A 26,781-nucleotide genomic window follows, 5' to 3' on the forward strand; every position below is an offset into this window, starting at 1 on the left:
TGGATTCCAGTAATATGTCTAATAATCACATCCCTAGGAAGTTCCCTCTTTGCAGGAACCCCATAGGGCTGTTCCCTTGCCTATCAGTACTGAAACATGCAGTGTAACCTGCATCCAGGAGTGGTTGGTGTGTCGATTGCTTTTATATAGAGCACAGTACATGGCACATTTATGTAAGAAAACATGCATAAATATATGCAAAGGAATTGGTGCTGAAATTGGTTTAGTTACTGGCAAAGCTGATTTCTTCTGTCAATATAGGCTTGCCTACACTCCCAATTTGGTCGGGAGCCTCCCAAATATCGGGTGCCGCTCCTGACCCCCCAGAAAGGCAGGCAAGCCTCCCGGCAGCCGCCTGCCCTCCCGTCCACTAATAGAAATCCCCGCAGCGGCGGGGGGCAATAACGAGATTTGCGCTGAACCGCGTCATCGCCTCCCCGCCCCCTGCTTCACAATGCCTTTAATTTTGGCATTGTGAAGAGTATAAGGCCCGCGGGATCATTTAGTCTGGCCCCCTGAGCTTTTTTGTGCTAGCCTCATCTGGCTATCAGGGTGCCTAGAATTGCACTCTGTAGCCAGAATCTATGCAGCAGTGCCACCTTGAGTGTCCTTAGGACACTTCAGACGGTCACACCATTGCCCTTAGATGCTCCCCGGAGCATCCTCAGGATGCTCTGGGCATTGCTGTAATCACCGGCGATTGTGGCCCCGCCCCCATGTGACATCACATGCAGGGGGCGTTGCCTACAATTAATGTTATATATATCAAAATGGCCCTCGGCAGAAAAAAGGTTCCCCACCCCTGGTTTAGGAGAAGTGACATTCACCTTATTAAATACAGCTTTGGAGAAAGAGGTTGCCAGGCTGTGGTTTGGTCATATAAACAGTTTGTTGCAGGAAATATATGTTACTTCTCTAAACTTTTTATAGTGGTGCTTGTCATGGGATAAATGACAGATTGCAGTGGTAGCATTTTCTTATTTGATATTTATTTCCGTACTGCACAAAATTGTTCTTAGTCACAGGCTACAGATCTGCTCTGTTCTCTGCTGGTACAATATGCAAATGTATCGCTTCTTTCTACAAGAACCTGTGGTGGACCCTATATGTTTTAGAAACAATCATGAAATATTTATTAAATGTTATCTCTGAGTACATCTCACTGCAGAGTCTGGATTTCTAGATGGGAAAAGTGGCCCAGTAAAGCTACCAAAGATAGCAGGCCAAGGCTACATCCAAGTAGGATGAGGCTTCCGCAGGGGAGAGGCATGACCCATTATATCCAATTATTTAATTTTGGAATGTCTGGAGCTTATTGATGAGTTAAACCGGTCAGGGCCGGCACAATGCAGTCAGCAGGGTAAGCGTTGCAGGAGGGTGGCGGGCTGGAGAGGTGCCTTCCCCGCTGCTTGCTGCCTGAGCTCCCTACAGCTGCATAAGCTGCGCTGCTGCATCGGTGACAGACAGGCTGAGTCAGCCAGGGCAGCATCATGGGCGGGACTGGCAGCACGAAACTGGACCGGGCAGCTGCGGACATAAATTACATTTAAATTCAAGCAACAAAGGATTCGTGGCGACCCTTTGCGGATGTATAGAGGTACACGACAGGGATACCCGATGTCCCCCCTCCAGATCAATTTGTCTATCAACCTGCTATTTCGCCTTCTGCAATCATGGTCGAAATTTAAAGGGATCATGATAGGCGGGGCAGAAATTAAACTATCAGCTTTCGCGGATGATGTGCTATTATATATTTCTAATCCCAGGGATACACTGCAGTTGATTTTGAACAGGCTGGCGGATTTTGGAGCCATTTCTGGTTACACAGTAAATTTGTCTAAATCCGTTGGTCTTTATTTAAACCCACGCATCCACACACCACATTGGAGTCATCGTCTACCTGTTACATGGGCCAAATCCTCTATTGAATATCTGGGAGTTCAAATTCCAAAAGGCCATCTGAGATATACAGTCTCAACATATCTAAAGCTACTATACAAATTTCCAATGAATTAGGGGGATGGAGTAATCTCTTACTATCTTATATGGGTCGAGCAAGCTTGATTAATATGGTGACATTTCCTAGGCTATTATATTTAATCCAATCACTCCCAATACTATTGTCTCAACGAGATGTACAATATTTGAATTCCTTATTTCGTAAATTTATCTGGGGTGCAAAGAGACCAAGGATTAGTTTTATTAATCTACAACAAGCTAAACATAATGGGGGGATTCATTTTCCAAATGTATTGCGTTATAGTCATGCAGCCATACTACGATACTTGAAGGATTGGCTGCATGGACAAGATATGTATGCTAATACTTCTCTTGAAAAACATTTTTTATCAGACTGTAGTTTAATAGGATTTTGCACCAACATGATGCTGAAGTTCCGCTACAACTCCAGGATAATCCATTACTTTGGTCCACACATAAAGTATGGCACATTCTGCGGCATAAACAGAATGCAAACTCATACAAATCTATCTTTTCTTCTTTTTTGGGGAACCCTGAATTCTAACATGGCCAGGCGTCCTTCCCTTTTACGAGATTATATGAACAGGGACTGATGACAATTAATGCCTTATTGGACAAGCAGGCCAAAAGACCTCTAACTCATTCTCAAATGATAGAGAGATTCCCTTTGTTCCAATTTTACCCACTCGCTTACATGCAAGCAAAGTATTATATTATTGCAACCACCAAGTGGTTTTCCGATGTTGATTGTGATAACCCATTAGATAAACTACTTCTCTCCCCCCCAGTATCTAAACATGCTTTATCCACCTATTACTCTTTTTTGAGAACACAAATTGATCATGCCCAAATACATACCGGCATGAATAAATGAACAATTGATATTCCCTCTCTCTCCTGTGAAACATTAAACACAAAGCTAGCCACTTCTAGAAAAATCCTTCCTGCCGCACAATACCATGAGATGTTTTTGAATCTATTTCATAGGGCATACTTTTCTCCCCATGTGCAATTTAGGGCAGGAATGGTGACATCACCCTCATGTCCTCGTTGCCAATCTCCACTAGCTGACACATATCACTATTTTTGGAAATTCCCACTTCTTAGAATATTTTGGTTACAGGTGCGTAGATACGCACTGGATAATTTGGTGAATTATTTGCCTTTTACCAACGAATGGGCGATGTTTGGGATATTACCAGATGGTCAGAGAGTCACAAAAGGCTGTAAAAAACTATTACTGATTATTAGTGCGGTAGCAGGTAAAGCTATTTTGCATGCCTGGATAAATATCTCCCCTCCTACTCTAAAATTATTTCAGGAAAAACTTTTTCATGCGTTTAATATAGGGGTGTGCACCGGCCACTTTTCGTGTTTTGTGTTTTGGTTTTGGATCTGGATCTTTCTTCGTGTTTTGGATCTGGATTGGTTTTGCCAAAACCACCCTTGCGTGTTTTGGGTTCTGGGTTTTGTGTTTTGGATCTGTATTTTTTTGAAAAAAAGCATAAAAACAGCTAAAATCACAGAATTTGTAGGTTTTTCTGCTCCTATGCTATTATTAACCTCAATAACCTTAATTTCCACTCATTTCCAGTCTATTCTGAATACCTCACACCTCACAATAGTGTTTTTATGTCCAAAAGGTTGCACCGAGGTAGCTGGATGACTATGCTAAGCGACACAAGTGGGCGGCACAAACACGTGACCCATCTAGGCGTGAAACTGCAGTGGCAGACAGGATGGCATTGAAAAACTAGGCCCCAAACTGTACATAATGCAAAGAAAAAAAAGAGGTGCAAGATGGAATTGTCCTTGGGCCCTCCCACCCACCCTTATGTTGTATAAACAGGACATGCACACTTTAACAAACCAATCATTTCAGCGCCAGGGTCTGCCACACAACTGTGGCTGAATGATTGGTTCGTTTGGGCCCCCACAAAACAAGCTGGCAATTTATCTGTCCCTGCACAAACTGGCTCTACGGAGGCAAGATGTCATCCTCATCCTCCTCATCCACCGATTCCTCACCCTCTTCAGTGTGTACATCCTCATCCTCACAGAGTATTAATTCGTCCCTGCTGGAACCACAGGTCCCTCTGTACGTTCTGGAGGCTGGTCTCCCTGGAAGAGTTGATAATTCATTTTATGAACATCATCTTCTCCACATTTTGTGGAAGCAACCTCCTACGCCTTTCGCTGACAAGGTTCCCGGCTGCACTAAACACTCTTTCGGAGTACACACTGGAGGGGGGGCAACTCAGGTAAAATAGAGCCAGTTTGTACAGGGACCTCCAAATTGCTTCTTTTTCCTGCCAGTACAGGTACGGACTGTCTGACATGCCTACTTGGATGCTGTCACCGATGTAATCCTTTAACAGACAGACGCACGCTTGTCGCTGCTGCTTTGAGGATTCAAGTGCGGCTACAGCCCACACAATTCACAAAGACAGAAAAAAAAAAGAATATTTTTATTGTTTGTGGAGCACACTTTGAGGGTTACACCACCCTTTAACAGACAGACGCACGCTTGTCGCTGCTGCATGGAGGATGCAAGTGCGGCTACAGCCCACACATTTCACAAAGACCAAAAAAAAAAGAACAATATTTTAATTGTTTGTGTAGAACACTTTGAGGTGTCACCACCCTTTAACAGACAGACGCACGCTTGTCGCTGCTGCTTTAAGGATGCAGGTGCGGCTACAGCCCACACAATTCACATAGACAGAAAAAAAAAGAACAATATTTTAATTGTTTGTGTAGCACACTTTGAGGGTGTCACCACCCTTTAACAGACAGACGCACGCTTGTCGCTGCTGCTTTGAGGATGCAAGTGTGGCTACATCGCACACAAGTCACAAACACATTAAAAAATAGTTTTTTATTTTTTGGAACATTTTGAGAGTTACACCACCCTTTAACAGACAGACTCACGCTTGTCGCTGCTGCTTTAAGGATGCAGGTGCGGCTACAGCCCACACATTTCACAAAGACCGAAAAAAAAAGAACAATATTTTAATTGTTTGTGTAGAACACTTTGAGGGTGTCACCACCCTTTAACAGACAGACGCACGCTTGTCGCTGCTGCTTTAAGGATGCAGGTGCGGCTACAGCCCACACAATTCACATAGACAGAAAAAAGAAGAATATTTTTATTGTTTGTGTAGCACACTTTGAGGGTGTCACCACCCTTTAACAGACAGACGCACGCTTGTCGCTGCTGCTTTAAGGATGCAGGTGCGGCTACATCGCACACAAGTCACAAACACATTAAAAAAATAGTTTTTTATTTTTTGGAGCACTTTGAGAGTTACACCACCCTTTAACAGACAGACGCACGCTTGTCGCTGCTGCTTTAAGGATGCAGGTGCGGCTACAGCCCACACATTTCACAAAGACCAAAAAAAAAAGAACAATATTTTAATTGTTTGTGTAGCACACTTTGAGGGTGTCACCACCCTTTAACAGACAGACGCACGCTTGTCGCTGCTGCTTTAAGGATGCAGGTGCGGCTACAGCCCACACAATTCACAAAGACAGAAAAAAAAAGAACAATATTTTAATTGTTTGTGTAGCACACTTTGAGGGTGTCACCACCCTTTAACAGACAGACGCACGCTTGTCGCTGCTGCTTTAAGGATGCAGGTGCGGCTACAGCCCACACATTTCACAAAGACCAAAAAAAAAAGAACAATATTTTAATTGTTTGTGTAGCACACTTTGAGGGTGTCACCACCCTTTAACAGACAGACGCACGCTTGTCGCTGCTGCTTTAAGGATGCAGGTGCGGCTACAGCCCACACAATTCACAAAGACAGAAAAAAAAAGAACAATATTTTAATTGTTTGTGTAGCACACTTTGAGGGTGTCACCACCCTTTAACAGACAGACGCACGCTTGTTGCTGCTGCTATAAGGATGCAGGTGCGGCTACAGCCCACACAATTCACAAAGACAGAAAAAAAAAGAACAATATTTTAATTGTTTGTGTAGCACACTTTGAGGGTGTCACCACCCTTTAACAGACAGACGCACGCTTGTCGCTGCTGCTTTGAGGATGCAGGTGGAATCTAGACGGGATTTGGAACCGAGGACACACTACCTCCATCAATTGTCTAAATCCCACTGCACTAATGTCGGATACCGGACGCACGTCTAACACCAACATAGCAGTCAAGGCCTCAGTTATACGTTTTGCTTCAGGATGACTGCTGTCGTACTTCATCCTCATCGCTAGGGACTGTTGGAGGGTCAATTGTTTAGTAAAAGTAGTGATGTTCCTACTTCCTCTCTGGGATGATGAACAACTCCCAGCAGCAGCAACAGCACTAGGAGGAAGTGGTTCTTGATCTTTCCCTATTTTATTTTTATCGGAGAAAGTTTGGTCCTCCATTTATGTTATATTGATATATATACGTGCGGCTAAAGCGCACACAAACACAGAAAATATTATTTTATTTTTGCTGGAGAGTAGTGCACTTTGTGGGTTACACCACCCTTTAAGAAATGAGCCAGCCGGCTCTTTACTTATGGGACACAGGCGCACGCTTGGCGCTGCTCCTTTGTTGATGCACGTGCAGCCACAGTGCACACAATTCACAAACACAGAAAATAATTTTTTTTTTGGTTTGGACTGGAGTGTACTTTCGGGGGTTACAGCACCCTTAACGGTCAAGCCAGCCGGCCCTTTACTTATGACACAGGCGCACGCTTGGCACTACTTTGTTGATGCACGTGCGGCTACTGCGCACACAATTCACAAACACAGAAAATAATTTTTTTTTTGGTTTGGACTGGAGTGTACTTTCGGGGGTTACAGCACCCTTAACGGTCAAGCCAGCCGGCCCTTTACTTATGACACAGGCGCACGCTTGGCACTACTTTGTTGATGCACGTGCGGCTACTGCGCACACAATTCACAAACACAGAAAATAATTTTTTTTTTGGTTTGGACTGGAGTGTACTTTCGGGGGTTACAGCACCCTTAACGGTCAAGCCAGCCGGCCCTTTACTTATGACACAGGCGCACGCTTGGCACTACTTTGTTGATGCACGTGCGGCTACTGCGCACACAATTCACAAACACAGAAAATAATTTTTTTTTTGGTTTGGACTGGAGTGTACTTTCGGGGGTTACAGCACCCTTAACGGTCAAGCCAGCCGGCCCTTTACTTATGACACAGGCGCACGCTTGGCACTACTTTGTTGATGCACGTGCGGCTACTGCGCACACAATTCACAAACACAGAAAATAATTTTTTTTTTGGTTTGGACTGGAGTGTACTTTCGGGGGTTACAGCACCCTTAACGGTCAAGCCAGCCGGCCCTTTACTTATGACACAGGCGCACGCTTGGCACTACTTTGTTGATGCACGTGCGGCTACTGCGCACACAATTCACAAACACAGAAAATAATTTTTTTTTTGGTTTGGACTGGAGTGTACTTTCGGGGGTTACAGCACCCTTAACGGTCAAGCCAGCCGGCCCTTTACTTATGACACAGGCGCACGCTTGGCACTACTTTGTTGATGCACGTGCGGCTACTGCGCACACAATTCACAAACACAGAAAATAATTTTTTTTTTGGTTTGGACTGGAGTGTACTTTCGGGGGTTACAGCACCCTTAACGGTCAAGCCAGCCGGCCCTTTACTTATGACACAGGCGCACGCCTGGCACTACTTTGTTGATGCACGTGCGGCTACTGCGCACGCAATTCACAAACACAGAAAATAATTTTTATTTTGGTTTGGACTGGAGTGTACTTTTGGGGGTTACAGCACCCTTAACGGTCAAGCCAGCCGGCCCTTTACTTATGACACAGGCGCACGCTTGGCACTACTTTGTTGATGCACGTGCGGCTACTGCGCACACAATTCACAAACACAGAAAATAATTTTTTTTTTGGTTTGGACTGGAGTGTACTTTCGGGGGTTACAGCACCCTTAACGGTCAAGCCAGCCGGCCCTTTACTTATGACACAGGCGCACGCTTGGCACTACTTTGTTGATGCACGTGCGGCTACTGCGCACACAATTCACAAACACAGAAAATAATTTTTTTTTTGGTTTGGACTGGAGTGTATTTTCGGGGGTTACAGCACCCTTAATGGTCAAGCCAGCCGGCCCTTTACTTATGACACAGGCGCACGCTTGGCACTACTTTGTTGATGCACGTGCGGCTACTGCGCACACAATTCACAAACACAGAAAATAATTTTTTTTTTGGTTTGGACTGGAGTGTACTTTCGGGGGTTACAGCACCCTTAACGGTCAAGCCAGCCGGCCCTTTACTTATGACACAGGCGCACGCTTGGCACTACTTTGTTGATGCACGTGCGGCTACTGCGCACACAATTCACAAACACAGAAAATAATTTTTTTTTTGGTTTGGACTGGAGTGTACTTTCGGGGGTTACAGCACCCTTAACGGTCAAGCCAGCCGGCCCTTTACTTATGACACAGGCGCACGCTTGGCACTACTTTGTTGATGCACGTGCGGCTACTGCGCACACAATTCACAAACACAGAAAATAATTTTTTTTTTGGTTTGGACTGGAGTGTACTTTCGGGGGTTACAGCACCCTTAACGGTCAAGCCAGCCGGCCCTTTACTTATGACACAGGCGCACTCTTGGCACTACTTTGTTGATGCACGTGCGGCTACTGCGCACACAATTCACAAACACAGAAAATAATTTTTATTTTGGTTTGGACTGGAGTGTACTTTCGGGGGTTACAGCACCCTTAACGGTCAAGCCAGCCGGCCCTTTACTTATGACACAGGCGCACGCTTGGCACTACTTTGTTGATGCACGTGCGGCTACTGCGCACACAATTCACAAACACAGAAAATAATTTTTTTTTTGGTTTGGACTGGAGTGTACTTTCGGGGGTTACAGCACCCTTAACGGTCAAGCCAGCCGGCCCTTTACTTATGACACAGGCGCACGCTTGGCACTACTTTGTTGATGCACGTGCGGCTACTGCGCACACAATTCACAAACACAGAAAATAATTTTTTTTTTGGTTTGGACTGGAGTGTACTTTCGGGGGTTACAGCACCCTTAACGGTCAAGCCAGCCGGCCCTTTACTTATGACACAGGCGCACGCTTGGCACTACTTTGTTGATGCACGTGCGGCTACTGCGCACACAATTCACAAACACAGAAAATAATTTTTTTTTTGGTTTGGACTGGAGTGTACTTTCGGGGGTTACAGCACCCTTAACGGTCAAGCCAGCCGGCCCTTTACTTATGACACAGGCGCACGCTTGGCACTACTTTGTTGATGCACGTGCGGCTACTGCGCACACAATTCACAAACACAGAAAATATATTATTTTTTTAGCACTTGGGGGGAGCACCCCTGATGGACAGAGCACCCCCTGGACAACACTACAGCACCTCTTTAGGACTGGGACACTGCACAGGACTTTGGAGTGGACACAGCCCCTATGGAGAACTGACTGCACAACACAGTCCAGCCAGCCCCTATGGACTTTGAAGTAGTGGACACAGCCCCTATTAACAACAGCAGCACAGCACAACACAGCCAGCCCCTATGGACTTTGAAGTAGTGGACAACAGCAGCACTACACTACAGTACACTACACAGCCCTAACTCCCACCCTCCCTCTTCACTGTCCACAGCCGAGTGAGAAAATGGCGCCGACGTGGGTACCTTATATAGGATCCAAAACCCGCGAGACTCGGAAGGCGGGATGATGACGTTTTGCCTCGATTTCAGATCCGAGTCAGGCGGGAAAAGTCGAGCCTGATTCGGATCGGACTCGGATCGGGGGGGCTCGGGGGGGTTCGGATTTCAGAAATCCGAACCCGCTCACCCCTAGTTTAATATGGAATGGATAGAAACCACATTGGAGAAAGGGTCTCAAAATGTTTTGGTACTTGGGAAAGTTATATCTCAACCTTGTCTATTGGTATTAGGAAACATATCTATACATCATTTAAAAATACAGACTGGTATATACTTCGTGAACTATCAAATGATCCTCCAATCATTTTGGAATCCTAAAGCCAAATTATAGTGGAGAATATTAACGTATTTTTGACTATATCAATATCAAAATAAAGGGAAATACTCATGTCCATTTGTTATTTTATTTTTGGGGGGATACGCTGGGTTCTCAGTCTCGTCCCATAACTCTCGCCTTTCATTTTTTGACAAGATTGTGGTGAGGGTCTTATTGGCAGCATTGTTTTAAGGTGATTGATTTGATTATATATATTCAATTTATTGTTATGAATCTGTGTTATTATTGTAATGATTTAAGATCATTTTTTTTTACTTTGTCTCCAGTTACTGATTTGATATGTAACAAATACTGTTTTATTTTTATATATATTGTTTATCTATATATTGTATATGGTGTTTCAATAAAAAGAACATTTTAAAAAAAATAAAAATTCAGGCACCGACCCTAACTACACTTTCTATATCCTAGAAAGGGGACCAGTTGTTTCAGGAAGACTTAAGTTTTTAACAACACCATTCGAAAGGTTTGTATTTTACTCCATACGGTATATTATAGAGGACTGAACTGATATTTCTGAGACATTAGCCGTTTATTAGGTGAGCTAATTGTCCACATTCGCATAAATATTGGTTACAAATTAATGCATGGACTGTTTTTCTATGACTATTGGTTCTGTCTATAAAATAGCCTCCTATACTTTGTCAGTAAAAGCTACCCTTTATGTCTCTGACAAAACTTCTTCAGGAACAGCTACTATAACACGGATTAACCAATTGGGCCAAATACCAGCCAATTAGTATAGATTAGAGATGTGGACGGACCTTGTGTTTTTGGTTTTGGATTCATCTTCGTGTTTTGGTTTTGGATAAAATTTGTTAAAAGAATCTATTAAAAATCGACCAAACTCAATAAAAACAGCTAAAATGTCCGAATCCAAAACCAGAGTTCAGTTTTTAAATCCAAGATCCGCATCGGGACTCGGTTCGAACCGGGACACAAAAGTGAATCCGAACCTTGACTCAGTTCTACTCGTAACCCCTAAATTCAGGTGTGTTCGGCTTTGGAGCTAAGACTTTATATTGGAGTAAAGTGGAGCACAGTCACACCTTTCTCACTCGAAATGGCCCGCTGTCCCCATACACTAGTATGGGGACCTAAATTCATCATATTTTCGGAGCTTGAGTGCGGGAGCATTCGCCATCTCCCGCAACCCGCTCCTTCTCTATTCCTGGGCTGCGAAGAGGGATTCTTTCGGATGACTCCAGTCCTGTCCAGCTCCTTCCGAGGGATGCCAGAGCAGTAAAACTGTTCGGGGAGACAGCTGATTTTTGGATCAGCTGTCTCCACGCCGGACCAATGATGAATTGCTCCAGCGTTCGCTGCGAGTAAGAATGTTAATTATTGCGAACTCCTCAGACTCTGATAATTAAGAAAATGAATAGACGCCATAGATAGGTGAGCTCTGTGACTGTAGTTAATTAATTATAGGGATCGTCGATAATAATTTGTTTGTATCTTCAAGTTGTCTGACACCCTCGCAGATAATGCAGACTATTTTTATAGAAGAAAATAGATAAATGAAACACCTACTGTATATCTGCACACTCATGCAGCTTAACACAATTGTACACGGTAGCATCACCAAGAATCGCCAATCAAATTATCGTAAAGTGTACTTGTGAACAATCATAAATGTACTGAATAAATATGTTCCTTATTGAATGTTGGATGTCCGCCTGGAGTTTTTCACTCGTGCGATCGAATATTTCCAGCAATATCCACCTCAATGAAAACATCAGAAAATTGCAATAGTATATTTTCCCAGGGATAAGTACAGGGTAATATAAGCCCTAAGGGAAGGAGTTCCTAATCCACCGTCACCCTAAAAGTGGTTGTTTTCACCCTAAAAGTGGTTGTTTTCAGGGAATTACTGTACCTTATTTTGAGGGGTATTCAATATGAAACGTAAACTTCGCTGTCGAAGTTTACGTTTCATATCGGAGCTTTTACCTGCGTTAAAGTATCGGGCGTGCGCCTGCTTATCCCCGTATTCAATATGAAATTAACGAAAACGGGAGCCTGCGAAGTTGGATTTGCGTAAAGTTACGAATTTATCCTTAAAAAAATTGTAGGACCCCCCTAAAGTTGTAAAAACATGGGGGATCACTATGGGTACCCCCGTTTTAGCCTTTAAATGAAAGTCGGGGATTTAAATAGCCGCAGCAGGTGTTTTTTCCCGACATTGAAGAAGTGTTGCAGAAGAGCACTTAGGTTATTTTTTTCGTTTTTTTAAGTGGTCCCATCAAATTTGGGGTACATGAAAATGGGTACTAGCATATTTTTAAGTCCCTAAAGTAAGTTTTTAAAAATTCTGCAATTGTGCACCTGCCGCTATTTTCTATTCTAGAAAAAACCTGCCGCATACTTGCAGAATAGCCCTGAACCTATTTCCCTATTGTTAAACAATTTTTTCCCATTTTTTTTTTCACCCCAATTTTTAAATTAATTTTTTGGGGTGTCCCTATTTTTTAAAAAAACTTTTTTTGACACAGTTCTTTTTTAAATGTCATTCCCAAAGCACCTGCACCCCTAAACCCCAATTCTGCACTTTTTTTCGACACCTATTCAATGGTGAAAAGTTATCCCCGTTTTTTATCAAAGACTTTTCGAACCTGCGAAAAGTCTTTGAAATTGAATACGGTGTAAAACTAAAACCTGCGATAATGACGTCATAGGTGTAATATTAACGCAAGAACGATGTTATCGCTCCCTTATTGAATACCCCTATTTGTCTTATAGAGTGAGAGAGAGAGAGAGAGAGAGGGGGGGCATAGTTTGTTGTTGTAGGTCACAGAAAGAATTGTTTTATTATGCCCTTTTTGAGCATTGATTTTTTTATGACCGCTTCATATTCAATAACATCAACTATCAAAGCAAATGTGACCAGTAATAATGCAGGGATTGTTGATTGTTCAGAAATGTGATTGTCCAAGTTTGATAATTGTGATTACCTGTTACAGGAAAACTATTGATACATGGGGGGTTTATTTACTAATCATCAGGTTGTAACACCGACACCTCTATTTGTGTTTATGCCCGATATTTAAAAGGGGAATGCTTTCTCTGGCCATTTTTGCTAGTAAAAGCGCTGCTGTTTAAATATCGGAAATAAACACTAATAGAAGTGTTGAGTTTTACAACCTGACACTTAGTAAATAAACCCCCCGGTGTCTGTGGGAATATAGAATAATTAAGTAATTAAGCAATTTATTTGTTGTAATTGCTCAAAATCTCAAGAATCATAATTAATTAAATACTTTTATTGAAATATTGGCTAAAATACATGTATGGGTGATTGGGTGGCATTATGGCACAGTGCTTAACATTGCTGCCTCACTACTCTAGGGCCATGGGTCTGATTTTGACCAAGGCACTCTTTATGTAGAGTTTGTATGTTCTCCCAGTATAATAATTTGTTTCCTCCAGGTATTCTGACTTGGACCCACCACAGTCCAAATAATACTGGTGGGCGGTGGGCTAGCTGGCTGGCACAGGTACTGATGTGAATGCTTCAACAGTCTCCATAAAGCCCTGAGTGTTTGTGTGTATATATGTACTATATATATATATATATACACATATATCCATCCCACAAAAGCTGTCACGTGGTAGCTCAAATATACAAATCTTTTATCCAGTATGTTGGAAGGGAGGTCACTTACCATAGATTATGTATTCAAAGTGATTTTATCTTCAAAATTATGCATACCATAGCCAAACCAAAGATTTTCGACATTTCGATTCACCAGAACCTTTCTCAAGACAGACAACCAGAGCAACATTACCGCTTATGCAACAGTCAGACCAGGAACACAATGGCATCTCACAGGCCCCTCCATTTATACCACCAAAAGCACATGTCAAACAATGTGTACAGGAAATGACCTCATATCCTGTCACTTCAAAGCAATACAGGAAGTTACATTGCAGTACAGAAAGTGACCTCATATCCTGTCACGTCAAAGCAATGCAGGAAGTTACAATGCAAAACAGAAAGTGACATCATATCCTGTCACTTCAAAACAATAATACATACAGAATTACAAATAGTTATTATAATGTGTACCACAATGATGCATGCAAATATCTGGACCAACCTGAATCAATAAAATATAGCACATCACCTCCTCATATCAGCTTTGGACTACTGGCTACTCATCTGGCACTCACCTGTAACACTAAACACATTCCGGTTGCTAGCCTTAAGCCACAGACCGGAGGTGCCTTGTGCATCAAAATGGGGGATAAGCTTAAAGCAGGGTGTATTCACCATTCACCTTACACAAAGTAAGGTGAATGGTGAATACACCCTGCTTTAAGCTAATCCCCCCCTGCAATGTGTGAGGGGGTCTCCCATGACCCCCTCACACACTGCAGAGCACCTTCCAGTCACCAGCATTAAGCTGCAGATCGAAAGTGTCATGCGTGTCAGAGTGGGAAGCAAACCCGCCAGTCAATGTTGCTGTTAGGTTATAGCCATGGTCCACTAGTTAATGCTTGTTGGAGGGGCAAATATTTAATAGCTAAATATAATTAAATAAAATACTTAATAATTCAATATTAAAGTTGAGCAACGTTATACACAACAGCGTCAATATTAATGGACAGAACTACAAACTGATAGACATAATACTCATGAACACTTACCATCACCATATTATTATAGATTATCCCCATATAGATGCAAACATTAGACTATTTCAACTGTCAGATATTATTAATATAATTGACCAAGTTAGTATATGATCACAGAGGTAATTAAACTATCAAGACATGCTAGTAAGGATGTCTTCTCACAAGAACTTGCTCAGTGGCTTATACTCATTTAGGCCTCTAGGTGCTAAAATGCCAAACTTAAAACTCTACCTGCTCTCACATTTACGAAGAAGCTGGACTGGTTCGCCTCCCGGTACCAGAGGTGGTACCCAGTCAATAATTTTGCATTTGAGACTGGCAACCTGATGCCTAGTTCTAAAAAAATGTCTAGCAACTGGCTTATCCGTCACTCCAGATTGTAGGGCCAAACAAATGGAGACACAAAGATTGGCCATGCCTTCTCTAAACTTCCTTGTTGTTAGGTCAACATAGTATAATCTGCATGGACAAATCAAGATACATATTACAAACTCCAGAGTACAGTATAAGTTATATTGGATCTTTATATTTCTGCCAGTATGTGGATGTGGCAAAGTCAAACCTGCCTCCATTAAACGGTAAGTGACACATCCACCACAATGGTGGCATCCAGGTCTCTGCGTCATTATATGAATCAGTTTGTCTTGGTTTTCCGGGTATAATGACGGTTTCATTAATAACTGCTGCAGGTTCTATAGGCAATCGTAGTTACTCCCATATTTGTAAAAGCTAGTGTTTTATCAGAGGAAACAATCAGACATTTCCGTAAAGTTTTTTGAGTGACAGCTGCCATATTGTCCAATCCAGTGGTAAAGATCAAGTGATCACTTACTTTGTTCTCTTTAAGGGACATATTTATTAGCACTATTTTACCTAAATAATGTGAAAACGGGTGATTTCACACCCATTTCACATTATTTTAGCATCACATAAATTGATTAAAGACCAATTAGAGTAGTTTTCGTGAAAAGTGACTCCAATCCCTTCAATACACATATCTTTAGTAAGCAGATCGCATTTCCCATACTTGGAATGGGAAATGTGATCTGCCCAGAATTACTAAAAATATATTGTGAAAAAATATCGGGGGAAGCCCTGTGATAATAACGCCACCTGGAGGTGGTGTAATTGGGGCATAGACCGCGGTCTCAGTGCAGGACCCGGGAGACCAGCTGACCAGAGCCCCAGAGAAAGGACCTCACCAGAGCACCGTTCACCGAGGTAAGTGTAAGCTGAGCGGATGGGGGAGGTGAGGGCTGCGAGGGGGTCACGCAAAGAGGGGCGGTGGTGGGGGGGTTTGTGGTAGCCAGAGGTGGTGCATGCACAGACACATTCTCCCTGTATTTTTTGCCAAATATATACAGTCCTCTGAGACGGCTCTCTATAACTCAATCAATATGACACTATTCACAACTCCTGTGTAATATTGATTGAGTTAGAATGCTGCCACAGAGGACTGTATACTTGGGGCCATATCTTGGTTCCTTTTGGAGGGCACCTACAACGTTACTTGTATATCTGGGAGTGCCACCCTTGGGGACTCTATATAAATATGTGTATATATATATATATATAAATATATATATATATATGTGTGTATGTATATATATATATATATATATATATATATATATAATACCGATGTGCCTGGCACTCCCAATGACACACTATAAATATCTGCTGCCGGTGCCTTCACATAAAGAAATGATACCATGTAGCAAGGTGCGGCACTCCAGGCATAAATAAGAACACAACTCTCAGCTGATATAGTCAACGTTTCAGTTCTTGGCAGAACTTTTATCAAGATAACACAGTAAGTAAGTGTACATACCTTTATACAGCTATTGCACCACGAGTGAGGCCAAGTTCCGGGGCTGGGACCACTCACCCGCCCGGTTGGCGCATTGCGATGATGTCATGATGCTGGTCAGCGTGCATACGGCGCCCTCTCGCGTGTCACCATCACCATGACTACAGTAAACAAAACAACACATACATTGAAAATAAGCACAAATCATTGCTAAATACCTTGTTCAAATCAAGGCAACAGTAGATGAACCTATAATTTATATTGTTTTAAACACCTAATGCACATGATATATCCTGTGCATGTCACCCCACGCTTCCTGAAGCAACTCCCACAACTTGGATTGGTTTGATGGGCACTTCTTGCGTACCATACGGTCAAGCTGCTCCCACAACAGCTCAATGGTGACTGCGCTGGCCACTCCATTACAGACAGAATACCAGCTGCCTGCTTCTTCCCTAGATAGTTCTTGCATAATTTGGAGGTGTGCTTTGGGTCATTGTCCTGTTGGAGGAGGAAATTGGCTACAATCAAGCGCTATCCACAAGGTATGGCATGGTGTTGCAAAATGAAGTGACAGCCTTCCTTATTCAAACTCCCTTTTACATTGTACAGATCTCCCACTTTACCAACACCAAAGCAGCCCCAGACCATCACATCACCTCCACCATGCTTCACAGATGGCGTCAGGCACTCTTCCAGCATCTTTTCACTTGTTCTGCGTCTCACAAATGTTCTTCTGTGTGATCCAAACACCTCAAACTTCGATTTGTCTGTCCATAACACTTTTTTCCAATCTTCCCCTGTCCAATGTCTGTGTTCTTTTGCCCATATTAATCTTTTCCTTTTATTGGCCAGTCTCAGATATTGCTTTTTCTTTGCTAATCTGCCTAGAAGGCCAGCATCCCAGAGTTGCCTCTTCACTGTAGACGTTGACGCTTTTACAGGTACCATTTAATGAATATGCCAGTTGAGGACGTGTGAGGCATCTATTTCTCAAACTAAAGACTCTAATGTACTTGTCTTCTTGCACAGTTGTACCCCTGGGCCTCTCACTTCTCTTTCTACTCTGGTTAGAGCCTGTTTGTGCTGTTCTCTGAAGGGAGTAGTACACACCGTTGTAAGAAATGTTTAGTTTCTTGGCAATTTTTCACATGGAATTGCCTTCATTTCTAAGAACAAGAATAGACTGTCGAGTTTCACATGAAAGTCCTCTTTTTCTGGCCATTTGGAGAGTATAATCGAACTCACAAATGTGATGCTCCAGATACTCAACTAGCTTAAAAGAAGGCCAGTTTTATAGCTTCTCTAACGTGCAAACCCATTTTCAGCTGTGCTAACATAACTGCATAAGGGTTTTCTAATCATCCATTAGTCTTCTAACTCGCTTAGCAAACACAATGTACCATTAGAACAGTGGAGTGATGGTTGCTGGAAATGGGCCTCTATACACATATGTAGATATTCCTTTAAAACCAGACGTTTGCAGCTAGTATAGTCATTTACCACATTAACAATGTATAGAGTGTATGTCTGATTAATGTAATGTTATCTTAATTGAAAAAAACAGTGCTTTTCTTTAAAAAATTAGGACATTTCTAAGTGACCCCAAACTTTTGAACGGTAGTGTATATATATATATATATATATATATATATATATATATATATATATGTATATATAACAATTATATTTCTATAAACAATAAGATTAATTTCAATAATTTTTTGTGTTCAAATAAAATTAAATTGTCTTTATACACAACACACTGTGGGCCTGATTCAGAGTTGGGAATAGAGAGAGATATCTCTCTCAACTGATCATCTTGGTGAAACCATGTTGCACTGCAGGTGGGGCAGATTTCAATGTGCAGAGAGAATTAGATTTGGGAGGGAGGTGTCCAAACTGATATCTAAATTGTAGAGTAATAATAAAGCTGTGCAGTATTTGTGAGCTACATGTAAAAGCAGCCAGTATTTACCCTACATGCAAAAAAAAATTATGTATTTACACCCCTTGCATTGCAACATGGTTTGTCCAGGTACACAGTTAAGTGCTATCTCTCTCTCTATTCCCAACTCTGAATCAGACCCATTATTCAAACATGCAGATTGATGACATATGTACTTTAGTGTTTTACTTGTGTATTAGTTATCATTTGCATATCTTTAAATTGTATGTAGAAGATATATATATATATATATATATATATATATATATATATACACACACACAGGACAAAATAATCTGCACACACTTTCAGTTAGTAAAGTGAAAAATGAAGGTGCCAGGTTCAGGTAAATAAAATAGAAAAATATCCAGCTCAATGTGGAATATAGACCAGCACACTAAAGTATAAATAGTTCATTTAATATCCATGATATAGCAGGGGAAACAAGCCATCCAACAATAATACCTATTGACCTATAACAGCTGTGAACCCACATGTTCTACTAGAAATAGAACCTTCACTATGAAAATATGTTAACTTCTAATAAATGTTGCAACGACACAGTCAAATGTCTGCAGGCTAGTTTGTAAAGTCCAACAACTCTACTATTTATCCCACAAAGGGGGAAAAGGAAAATTCCTCATTCAGGCCATGAAGACTCCTGGTACCTAGAAGATGAATCCATTTACACTCCTTCTGTGCCACCTCCCCTCCTTAATGGTGGCAAATGGTCTATTGGCATGAAGACACAATCTTTGATTGTGTGACCACTTGTAACAAAATGCTTAGCCACTGGTGGTTTATAGATTCAAGTTTCACACTCGCTTTTTTAATGGATCTATGCATGGAGATTCTTTCCTTTACTGTTCTAATTGTCTTGCTAACATAGTATTTGTTGCAAGGACAAATTATAATGTAAATTATAAATTTAGTTTTACAATTCATCTGATGTTTCAGATGGAATACAGTATCCTTCATATGGTGTGTGAACAGAGGACCTGTCTTCATGTACTGACAATTTGTACAACCAGTACATTTAAAGGCTTCTTTAGTGGATTTAAGCCAACTCATTGAGGTAGAAGAAGTACCAGAGCTTATATCAGAAAACAGTATTTGGTCCTTTAAATTAGAGTTCCTTTTTTAACAAAAAAGCAGTGTGTTTTGACAATATTCCTGAAGTATCGGGTTAGTTTGAATTATGTGCCAGTGTCTGAGGATGGCTTGATGATGCCCCTAGATGCAATTGAATAAGTGCTCGAAAAAAACAGCCGTTCATTTCCATTAATATTGCATTGTTTAGGCATAAGTAAATTTCCTTTATTCAACTTTTTGCATCTTTGTATGGCATTGTTCACTTCTTTGTGATCATATCCTCTATTAAGGAAATTTTGTCCCATAGAATCTAATGCTTTTGACAATCTCTTGTGGTCCGAAGTAATTCTAGCCACTCAAATTAGTTGTGAGAAGGGAAGGCCTCTCTTGAGAGGTTGGGGATGGAACCTAGTTGGCAGCAGAAGAGTGTTTTTGTCCATAGGTTTTGTGTAGAGTTCAGTAGAAAAATGATCTTTGTCTATTCTAATGCGCACATCAAGATAATCAACCACTTCTGAACTGTACACATAAGAAAAACGAATAGAACCTGGCAATACATTCAAACTATCTACAAACTCTTTAGGCAACATCTCACCGCCAGTCCACAACAAGACAAGGTAGTCTATAAACCGAACGTAAAATCCATTAAATTGGAAGTGTCTGGAATTACCCATAATATGTTTGTTCTCAAAATGATACATATAAAGGTTCACATATGCCTGGGCCATATTTGACCCCTTAGCAGTCCCTTTAACTGGGTGTAAAAGTCGTTATTAAACAGAAAATAACTTTTATGTAAAATCACCTCCATTAGTAATAGAAGAAACGCTAAAGGTAGACCATCATTAAGTGGACTGGTGGAAAGAATCTCTCATACAGCCTGCATCCCTTCTGTGTGTCCTATATTTGTATACAAACTAGTGACATCCATTGTCACCAGTAAACAATCATTTAAAAGAATAGTAGCTTTCATTAATATCCTCACTGGGACTTATAACAGAAGACTGTCTATACACTGCCACATTTGGGGGGTTAAGGGACACCTACCCCCCAGGCTATTACTCTCCATCCCACTTCATCATCCTCTACATACCCACATCCATACCTGTTTCCTCCCCCCCTCTCTCCCCCCATTCCTTTTTTACGTTTCAACATTATTTGTTTTTACCTATTAGAACCATTTGTACTGCAACATTACTCACCACTTTACTCCTAAAAGCACTGTGACTCTATTAGTTAAATACATCTCTTTTGTGTCAGCTTGATATTTACATATGTATATATAGAGGCTTAGTTACACATTTACACACAGGCGCAGTCTTCATTTGCTGATTTAAGTCTTGGCTTATTTCACCTTTACCCATATATATCTTAGAAGGAAGGGGATTTCCTTCTAGAAGACTTGCTACCTCCTCATTTACTAGAACATCTAGCAATCCTACTGTGAGCGCTTGGCACCTCCTCTCGTATCTGCTAATGGGTATTATTGTTGGATGGCTTGTTTCCCCTGCTATATCATGGATATTAAATTAACTATTTGTACTTTAGTGTGCTGGTCTATATTCCACATTGAGCTGGATATTTTTATATATATACACATATATATTTATATATATATATATATATATACAGTCAGGTCTATAAATATTGGGACATTGACAGAATTTTCTGATTTTGGCCTCTATTCACCACCGCAATGGCTTGGAAATGAAACAAACAAGACGTGCTTTAACTGCAGACTTTCAGATTTAATTTGATGGTAATTACATCCAAATCAGGTGAACGGTGTAGGAATTACAACGGTTTCTATATGTGCCTCCCACTTTTTAAGGGGCCAAAAGTAATGGGACTATCAACTCAAAAGCTATTTCATGGACAGGTGTGGGCTATTCCCTCATTATGTCATTATCAATTAAGCAGGTAAAAGGTCTGGAGTTGATTCTAGGTGTGACATTTGCATTTGGAATCAGTTGCTGTCGACTCTCAATATGAGATCCAAAAGAGCTGTCACTATCAGTGAAGCAAGCCATCATTAGGCTGAAAAATCAAAACAAACCCATCAGAGAGATAGCAAAAACATTAGGTGTGGCCAAATCAACTGTTTGGAACATTTTTAAAAAGAAATAACGCACCAGACAGCTCAGCAACACCAAAAGACCCGGAAGACCACGGAAAATAACTGTGGTGGATGACAGAATAATTGTTTTCCTGGTGAAGAAAAACCCCTTCACAACAGCAGGCCAAATCAAGAACACTCTCCAGGAGGTAGGTGTATATGTGTCAAAGTCAACAATCAAGAGAAGACTTCACAAGAGTGAATATAGAGGGTTCAACACAAGATGTAAACCATTGGTGAGCCACAAAAACAGGAAGACCAGATTAGAGTTTTCCAAACAACATCTAAAAAAGCCATTATAGTTCTGGAACAACATCCTATGGACAGAGGAGACAAAGATCAACTTGTACCACAGTGATGGGAAGAGAAGAGTATGGAGAAGGAAAGGAACTGCTCATAATCCAAAACATACCACCTCATCAGTGAAGCATGGTGGTGGTAGTGTCATGGCATGGGCATGTATGGCTGCCAATGGAACTGGTTCCCTTGTATTTATTGATGATGTGACTGCTGACAAAAGCAGCAGAATGAATTCGGAAGTGTTTCGGGCAATATTATATGCTCATATTCAGTCAAATGCTTCAGAACTCATTGGACGGCGCTTCACAGTGCAGATGGACAATGACCCGAAGCATACTGCAAAAGCAACCAAAGAGTTTTTTAAGGCTAAAAAGTGGAATGTTATGCAATGGCCAAGTCAATCCCCTGCCCGGAATCCAACTGAGCATGCATTTCACTTGATGAAGACAAAACTGAAGGGAAAATGCCCCAAGAAGAAGCAGGAACTGAAGATATTTGCAGTAGAGGCCTGGCAGAGCATCACCAGGGATGCAACCCAGCATCTGGTGATGTCTATGCGTTCCAGACTTCAGGCTGTAATTGCCTGCAAAGGATTTTCAACAAAGTATTAAAAAGTGAAAGTTAGATTTAGGATTGTTTAGTTTGTCCCATTACTTTTGGCCCCTTAAAAAGTGGGAGGCACATATAGAAACCGTTGTAATTCCTACACCGTTCACCCCGATTTGGATGTAATTACCCTCAAATTAAATCTGAAAGTCTGCAGTTAAAGCACATATTGTTTGTTTCATTTCAAAGCCATTGTGGTGGTGACTAGAGGCCAAAATCTGAAAATTCTGTCAATGTCCCAATATTTATGGACCTGACTGTATATATATATATATATATATATATACAGTCAGGTGCATAAATATTGGGACATTGACAGAATTTTCATATTTCGGCCTCTAGTCACCACCACAATGGCTTTGAAATGAAACAAACAATATGTGCTTTAACTGCAGACTTTCAGATTTAATTTGAGGGTAACTACATCCAAATCGGGTGAACGGTGTAGGAATTACAATGGTTTCTATATGTGCCTCCCACTTTTTAAGGGGCCAAAAGTAATGGGACAAACTAAACAATCCTAAATCTAACTTTCACTTTTTAATACTTATTACAGTCTGAAGTCTGGAACGCATAGACATCACCAGACGCTGAGTTTCATCCCTGGTGATGTTCTGCCAGGCCTCTGCTGCAAATGTCTTCAGTTCCTGCTTGTTCTTGGGGCATTTTCCCTTCAGTTTTGTCTTCATCAAGTGAAATGCATGCTCAATGGGATTCAGGTCAAGGGATTGACTTGGCCATTGCATAACATTCCACTTTTTAGCCTTAAAAAACTCTTTGGTTGCTTTTGCAGTATGCTTTGGGTCATTGCCCATCTGCACTGTGAAGCGCCGTCCAATGAGTTCTGAAGCATTTGACTGAATATGAGCATATAATATTGCCCGAAACACTTCAGAATTCATTCTGCTGCTTTTGTCAGCAGTCACATCATCAATAAATACAAGGGAACCTGTTCCACTGGTTGCCATACATGCCCACGCCATGACACTACCACCACCATGCTTCACTGATGAGGTGGTATGTTTTGGATCATGAGCAGTTCATTGCTTCTCCATTCTCTTCTCTTCCCATCACTCTGGTATAAGTTGATCTTTGTCTCATCCGTCCATAGGATGTTGTTCCAGAACTGTAATGGCTTTTTTAGATGTTGTTTGGCAAACTCTAATCTGGTCTTCCTGTTTTTGTGGCTCACCAATGGTTTACATCTTGTGGTGAACCCTCTATATTCACTCTTGTGAAGTCTTCTCTTGATTGTTAACTTTGACACATATACACCTACCTCCCGGAGAGTGTTCTTGATTTGGCCAACTGTTGTGAAGGGGTTTTCTTCACCAGGGAAATAATTCTTATGTCATCCACCACAGTTGTTTTCCATGGTCTTCCGGGTCTTTTGGTGTTGCTGAGCTCTCCGGTGCGTTCTTTCTATTTAATAATGTTCCAAACAGTTGATTTGGCCACACCTAATGTTTTTGCTATCTCTCTGATGGGTTTGTTTTGATTTTTCAGCCTAATGATGGCTTGCTTCACTGATAGTGACAGCTCTTTGGCTCTCATATTGAGAGTCAACAGCAACTGATTCCAAATGCAAATGTCACACCTAGAATCAACTCCAGACCTTTTACCTGCTTAATTGATAATGAAATAACAAGGGAATAGCCCACACCTATCCATGAAATAGCTTTTGAGTTGATAGTCCCATTACTTTTGGCCCCTTAAAAAGTGGGAGGCACATATAGAAACCTTTGTAATTCCTACACCGTTCACCTGATTTGGATGTAATTACCCTCAAATTAAATCTGTAAGTCTTCAGTTAAAGCACATCTTGTTTGTTTCATTTCAAAGCCACTGTGGTGGTGAATAGAGGCCAAAATATGAAAATTCTGTCAATGTCCCAATATTTATGCACCTGACTGTATATATAATGTATTCCTACAGCAAGTAAGAGATGCTTCCTTTGTACAAATTTATGTCACCTGGTCTCGTACTTCCCTAGTATTCTGATTCTATTGAATTACTACTGGTAAACATATTCACTTTTCTTTGCTCGCTGAACTAAAATGCATGGCAAGACAAAGAGACACAATTTAGAAATTGGGTATTGCTGGATGAAAGCTTTTATCATTTCACTGGCACTTCAATTCTTCTCCTTTTTACTATTTCCTGTGTATGAATTGAGGAAACGGCTCAAACCATAATAATATTTGTTTGTTTATTTTAGCAGTGGTCTGCACAATATATATTTAAATGATCATTTGGCTCTTATGTGGTTTTGTCATATGATTCATTTAGAAACAGAAATATGCTTCCAATATTTACGGGCACAGAAACCTCATTATTTAAAGGATTCCATTTTGAAATATGTAATGGGGTTATAAAATATACTTATTCAAATATGTGTCCTGTAAGGCTTTCTACACAACAGTTAAACCGTCAAGTTGAAGTTTGTCCTAGTTCACATAAAAACAGTAATTTCATATTTATTTTCCAGCACAAGACACACTGTGAGGTAAATGTCCCTTTAAATGTGAACATGTATTTGTTTATGTTTGTAATGTAGGTATGCACTGAAGGCCGGCTCATCCTGGAGTTTACATTTGATGATCTCATGAGAATCAAGACGTGGCACTTTACCATTAGACAATACAGAGAATTAGTACCTCGCAGCATACTAGCCATGCATGTAAGTATTTACATTCAGCTGTGGAGCAGGATCTTCCATATCTGCCAACTGTCCATAATTTTAAGGCACAGTCCCAGGTTTTAAAGATTTGTCCTTGTGAATGTCCCTGGCATGCAATATTGACCATCTTGCACAGTACAATTTCTGCTGTTTTGCATAGTGCAATTCTCACTAGCCTTTCTCTTTCCCTGGCACGTATTCCCTGTTTATTGATCGGGATGGGAACAATAAGAGGGCAAATTAATGGCCTAGAATCAAGGAAAAACAGTATACATAATAATGGGGTTTGTAGTCCACAAATGCATTCCTCCCACCATGACCCATTCCAGGAGGGACAAAATGTTCTGTTTCTGGACTTCCTTCGCAATTTCTTATTGCCATCACCTGTGCTGAAATACCTTTCTCATCAATAAACTAGTTCAGCACAGGTGACGGCAATCATAAATTAAGAGGTAAGTCCAGGAACAGAGCATTCTGTCCCTCCTGGAACTGGCCATGTTTTGAGGTTTGCACACATGTCCATGTCATACTGTCAGGGGTGATGCTACCAGGGCCGTAACTAGGGTAGTGCAACCAGTGTCCTGGCACAGGGCACCGCAGGACAGGGGGCACTGTTTGGGGCTGTCAGTTTTCCTGTTTATTATCATTCTCAGTTGTAGCTTCCTCTTCTTTTATCCCCAGCATCTCCCGGCCTCCCCTATCTCTTCCCTGACCATTCCCCATGAGGCCATGGCCCCTTTTCATTTGCACTATCTTATGTCCCTATAGTCAAAATTTGGGGGGGGGGTGGCTCTCTCCAGCACAGGTCACCAAAAAATGTAGTTACGGCTCTGGAAGCTACTGTAGACTTTCTGTTACCTGGGCAAAAACACAGCTGCCCCCCCCCTTTCCAATAGATAGTAGTCATCATTGCCTTCCCTGGACATAATTGTAATTATTAAATCACATGGTGGTCTGGTGGGTCAATCCTCCCCCCATCCCCTTTGCCCTTTCTCTTCATGAACCTATCTTTCCTCTTTCCTACTCTTCCCTTTCTTTTACACCCCTTTCTTCCTCTCTCTCAGCACCCTCTCCCCCCTCCTGCTTCTCTTTCATATCATCTGTCCATCCTCCTGAAATCAGATCCTTCCCTTTCCCAGTAGTGCTAGGTGAATTATATGTGTAATAAAGAGGGTCACCTCCATACCTTGCACTTGCTTGTCTTCCTTACATTTCAACAGGCAGGTTGGAGGAGGAGTACATCTGCAGGATTGCCTAGGACACAGCTGCACTCACTCTGCCAGCCCTTTCGCCACTGGCGATCAGAGAATTGGTCCTATAGAAGCCGTGTAGGACCAATACTGTAGCATGAACAATGCAGCCTATGGCCGCATCCAGCTGCACCACTAGTAACGCTGGAGGCATCCAAAAATTTTCAATAGTGGTGTAGCCCCAGAGGCAGCCTGAACCTGCTTACAGTGACAGTGATAGATTACACATCACCTCTCACAGTGATTCCTGCGTTCAGCACCCCTGTGTACTATATTTAACGTGCAGAGATGCACCAAACTGTCGTGGCAAT

The 26,781-nt window shown here is 41.5% G+C and overlaps 1 protein-coding gene across 2 annotated transcripts in view; it reads left to right on the forward strand.

Annotated features, from left to right (window-relative positions):
• The window catches only part of LDB2 (LIM domain binding 2), a 497,768-nt gene that overhangs the window by 421,698 nt on the left and 49,289 nt on the right, over positions 1–26,781 (forward strand). For both annotated transcript variants that reach the window (XM_088450642.1, XM_088450643.1), the window contains exon 4: positions 25,098–25,220. In XM_088450642.1, the coding sequence (XP_088306768.1) occupies positions 25,098–25,220 (123 nt within the window). The remainder of the gene's footprint in view (positions 1–25,097; positions 25,221–26,781) is intronic.

The sequence above is a fragment of the Taudactylus pleione genome, unplaced genomic scaffold (assembly GCF_031769625.1).
Source record: "Taudactylus pleione unplaced genomic scaffold, aTauple2 ptg000520l, whole genome shotgun sequence".
In the NCBI taxonomy this organism is placed as follows: Eukaryota; Metazoa; Chordata; class Amphibia; order Anura; family Myobatrachidae; genus Taudactylus; species Taudactylus pleione.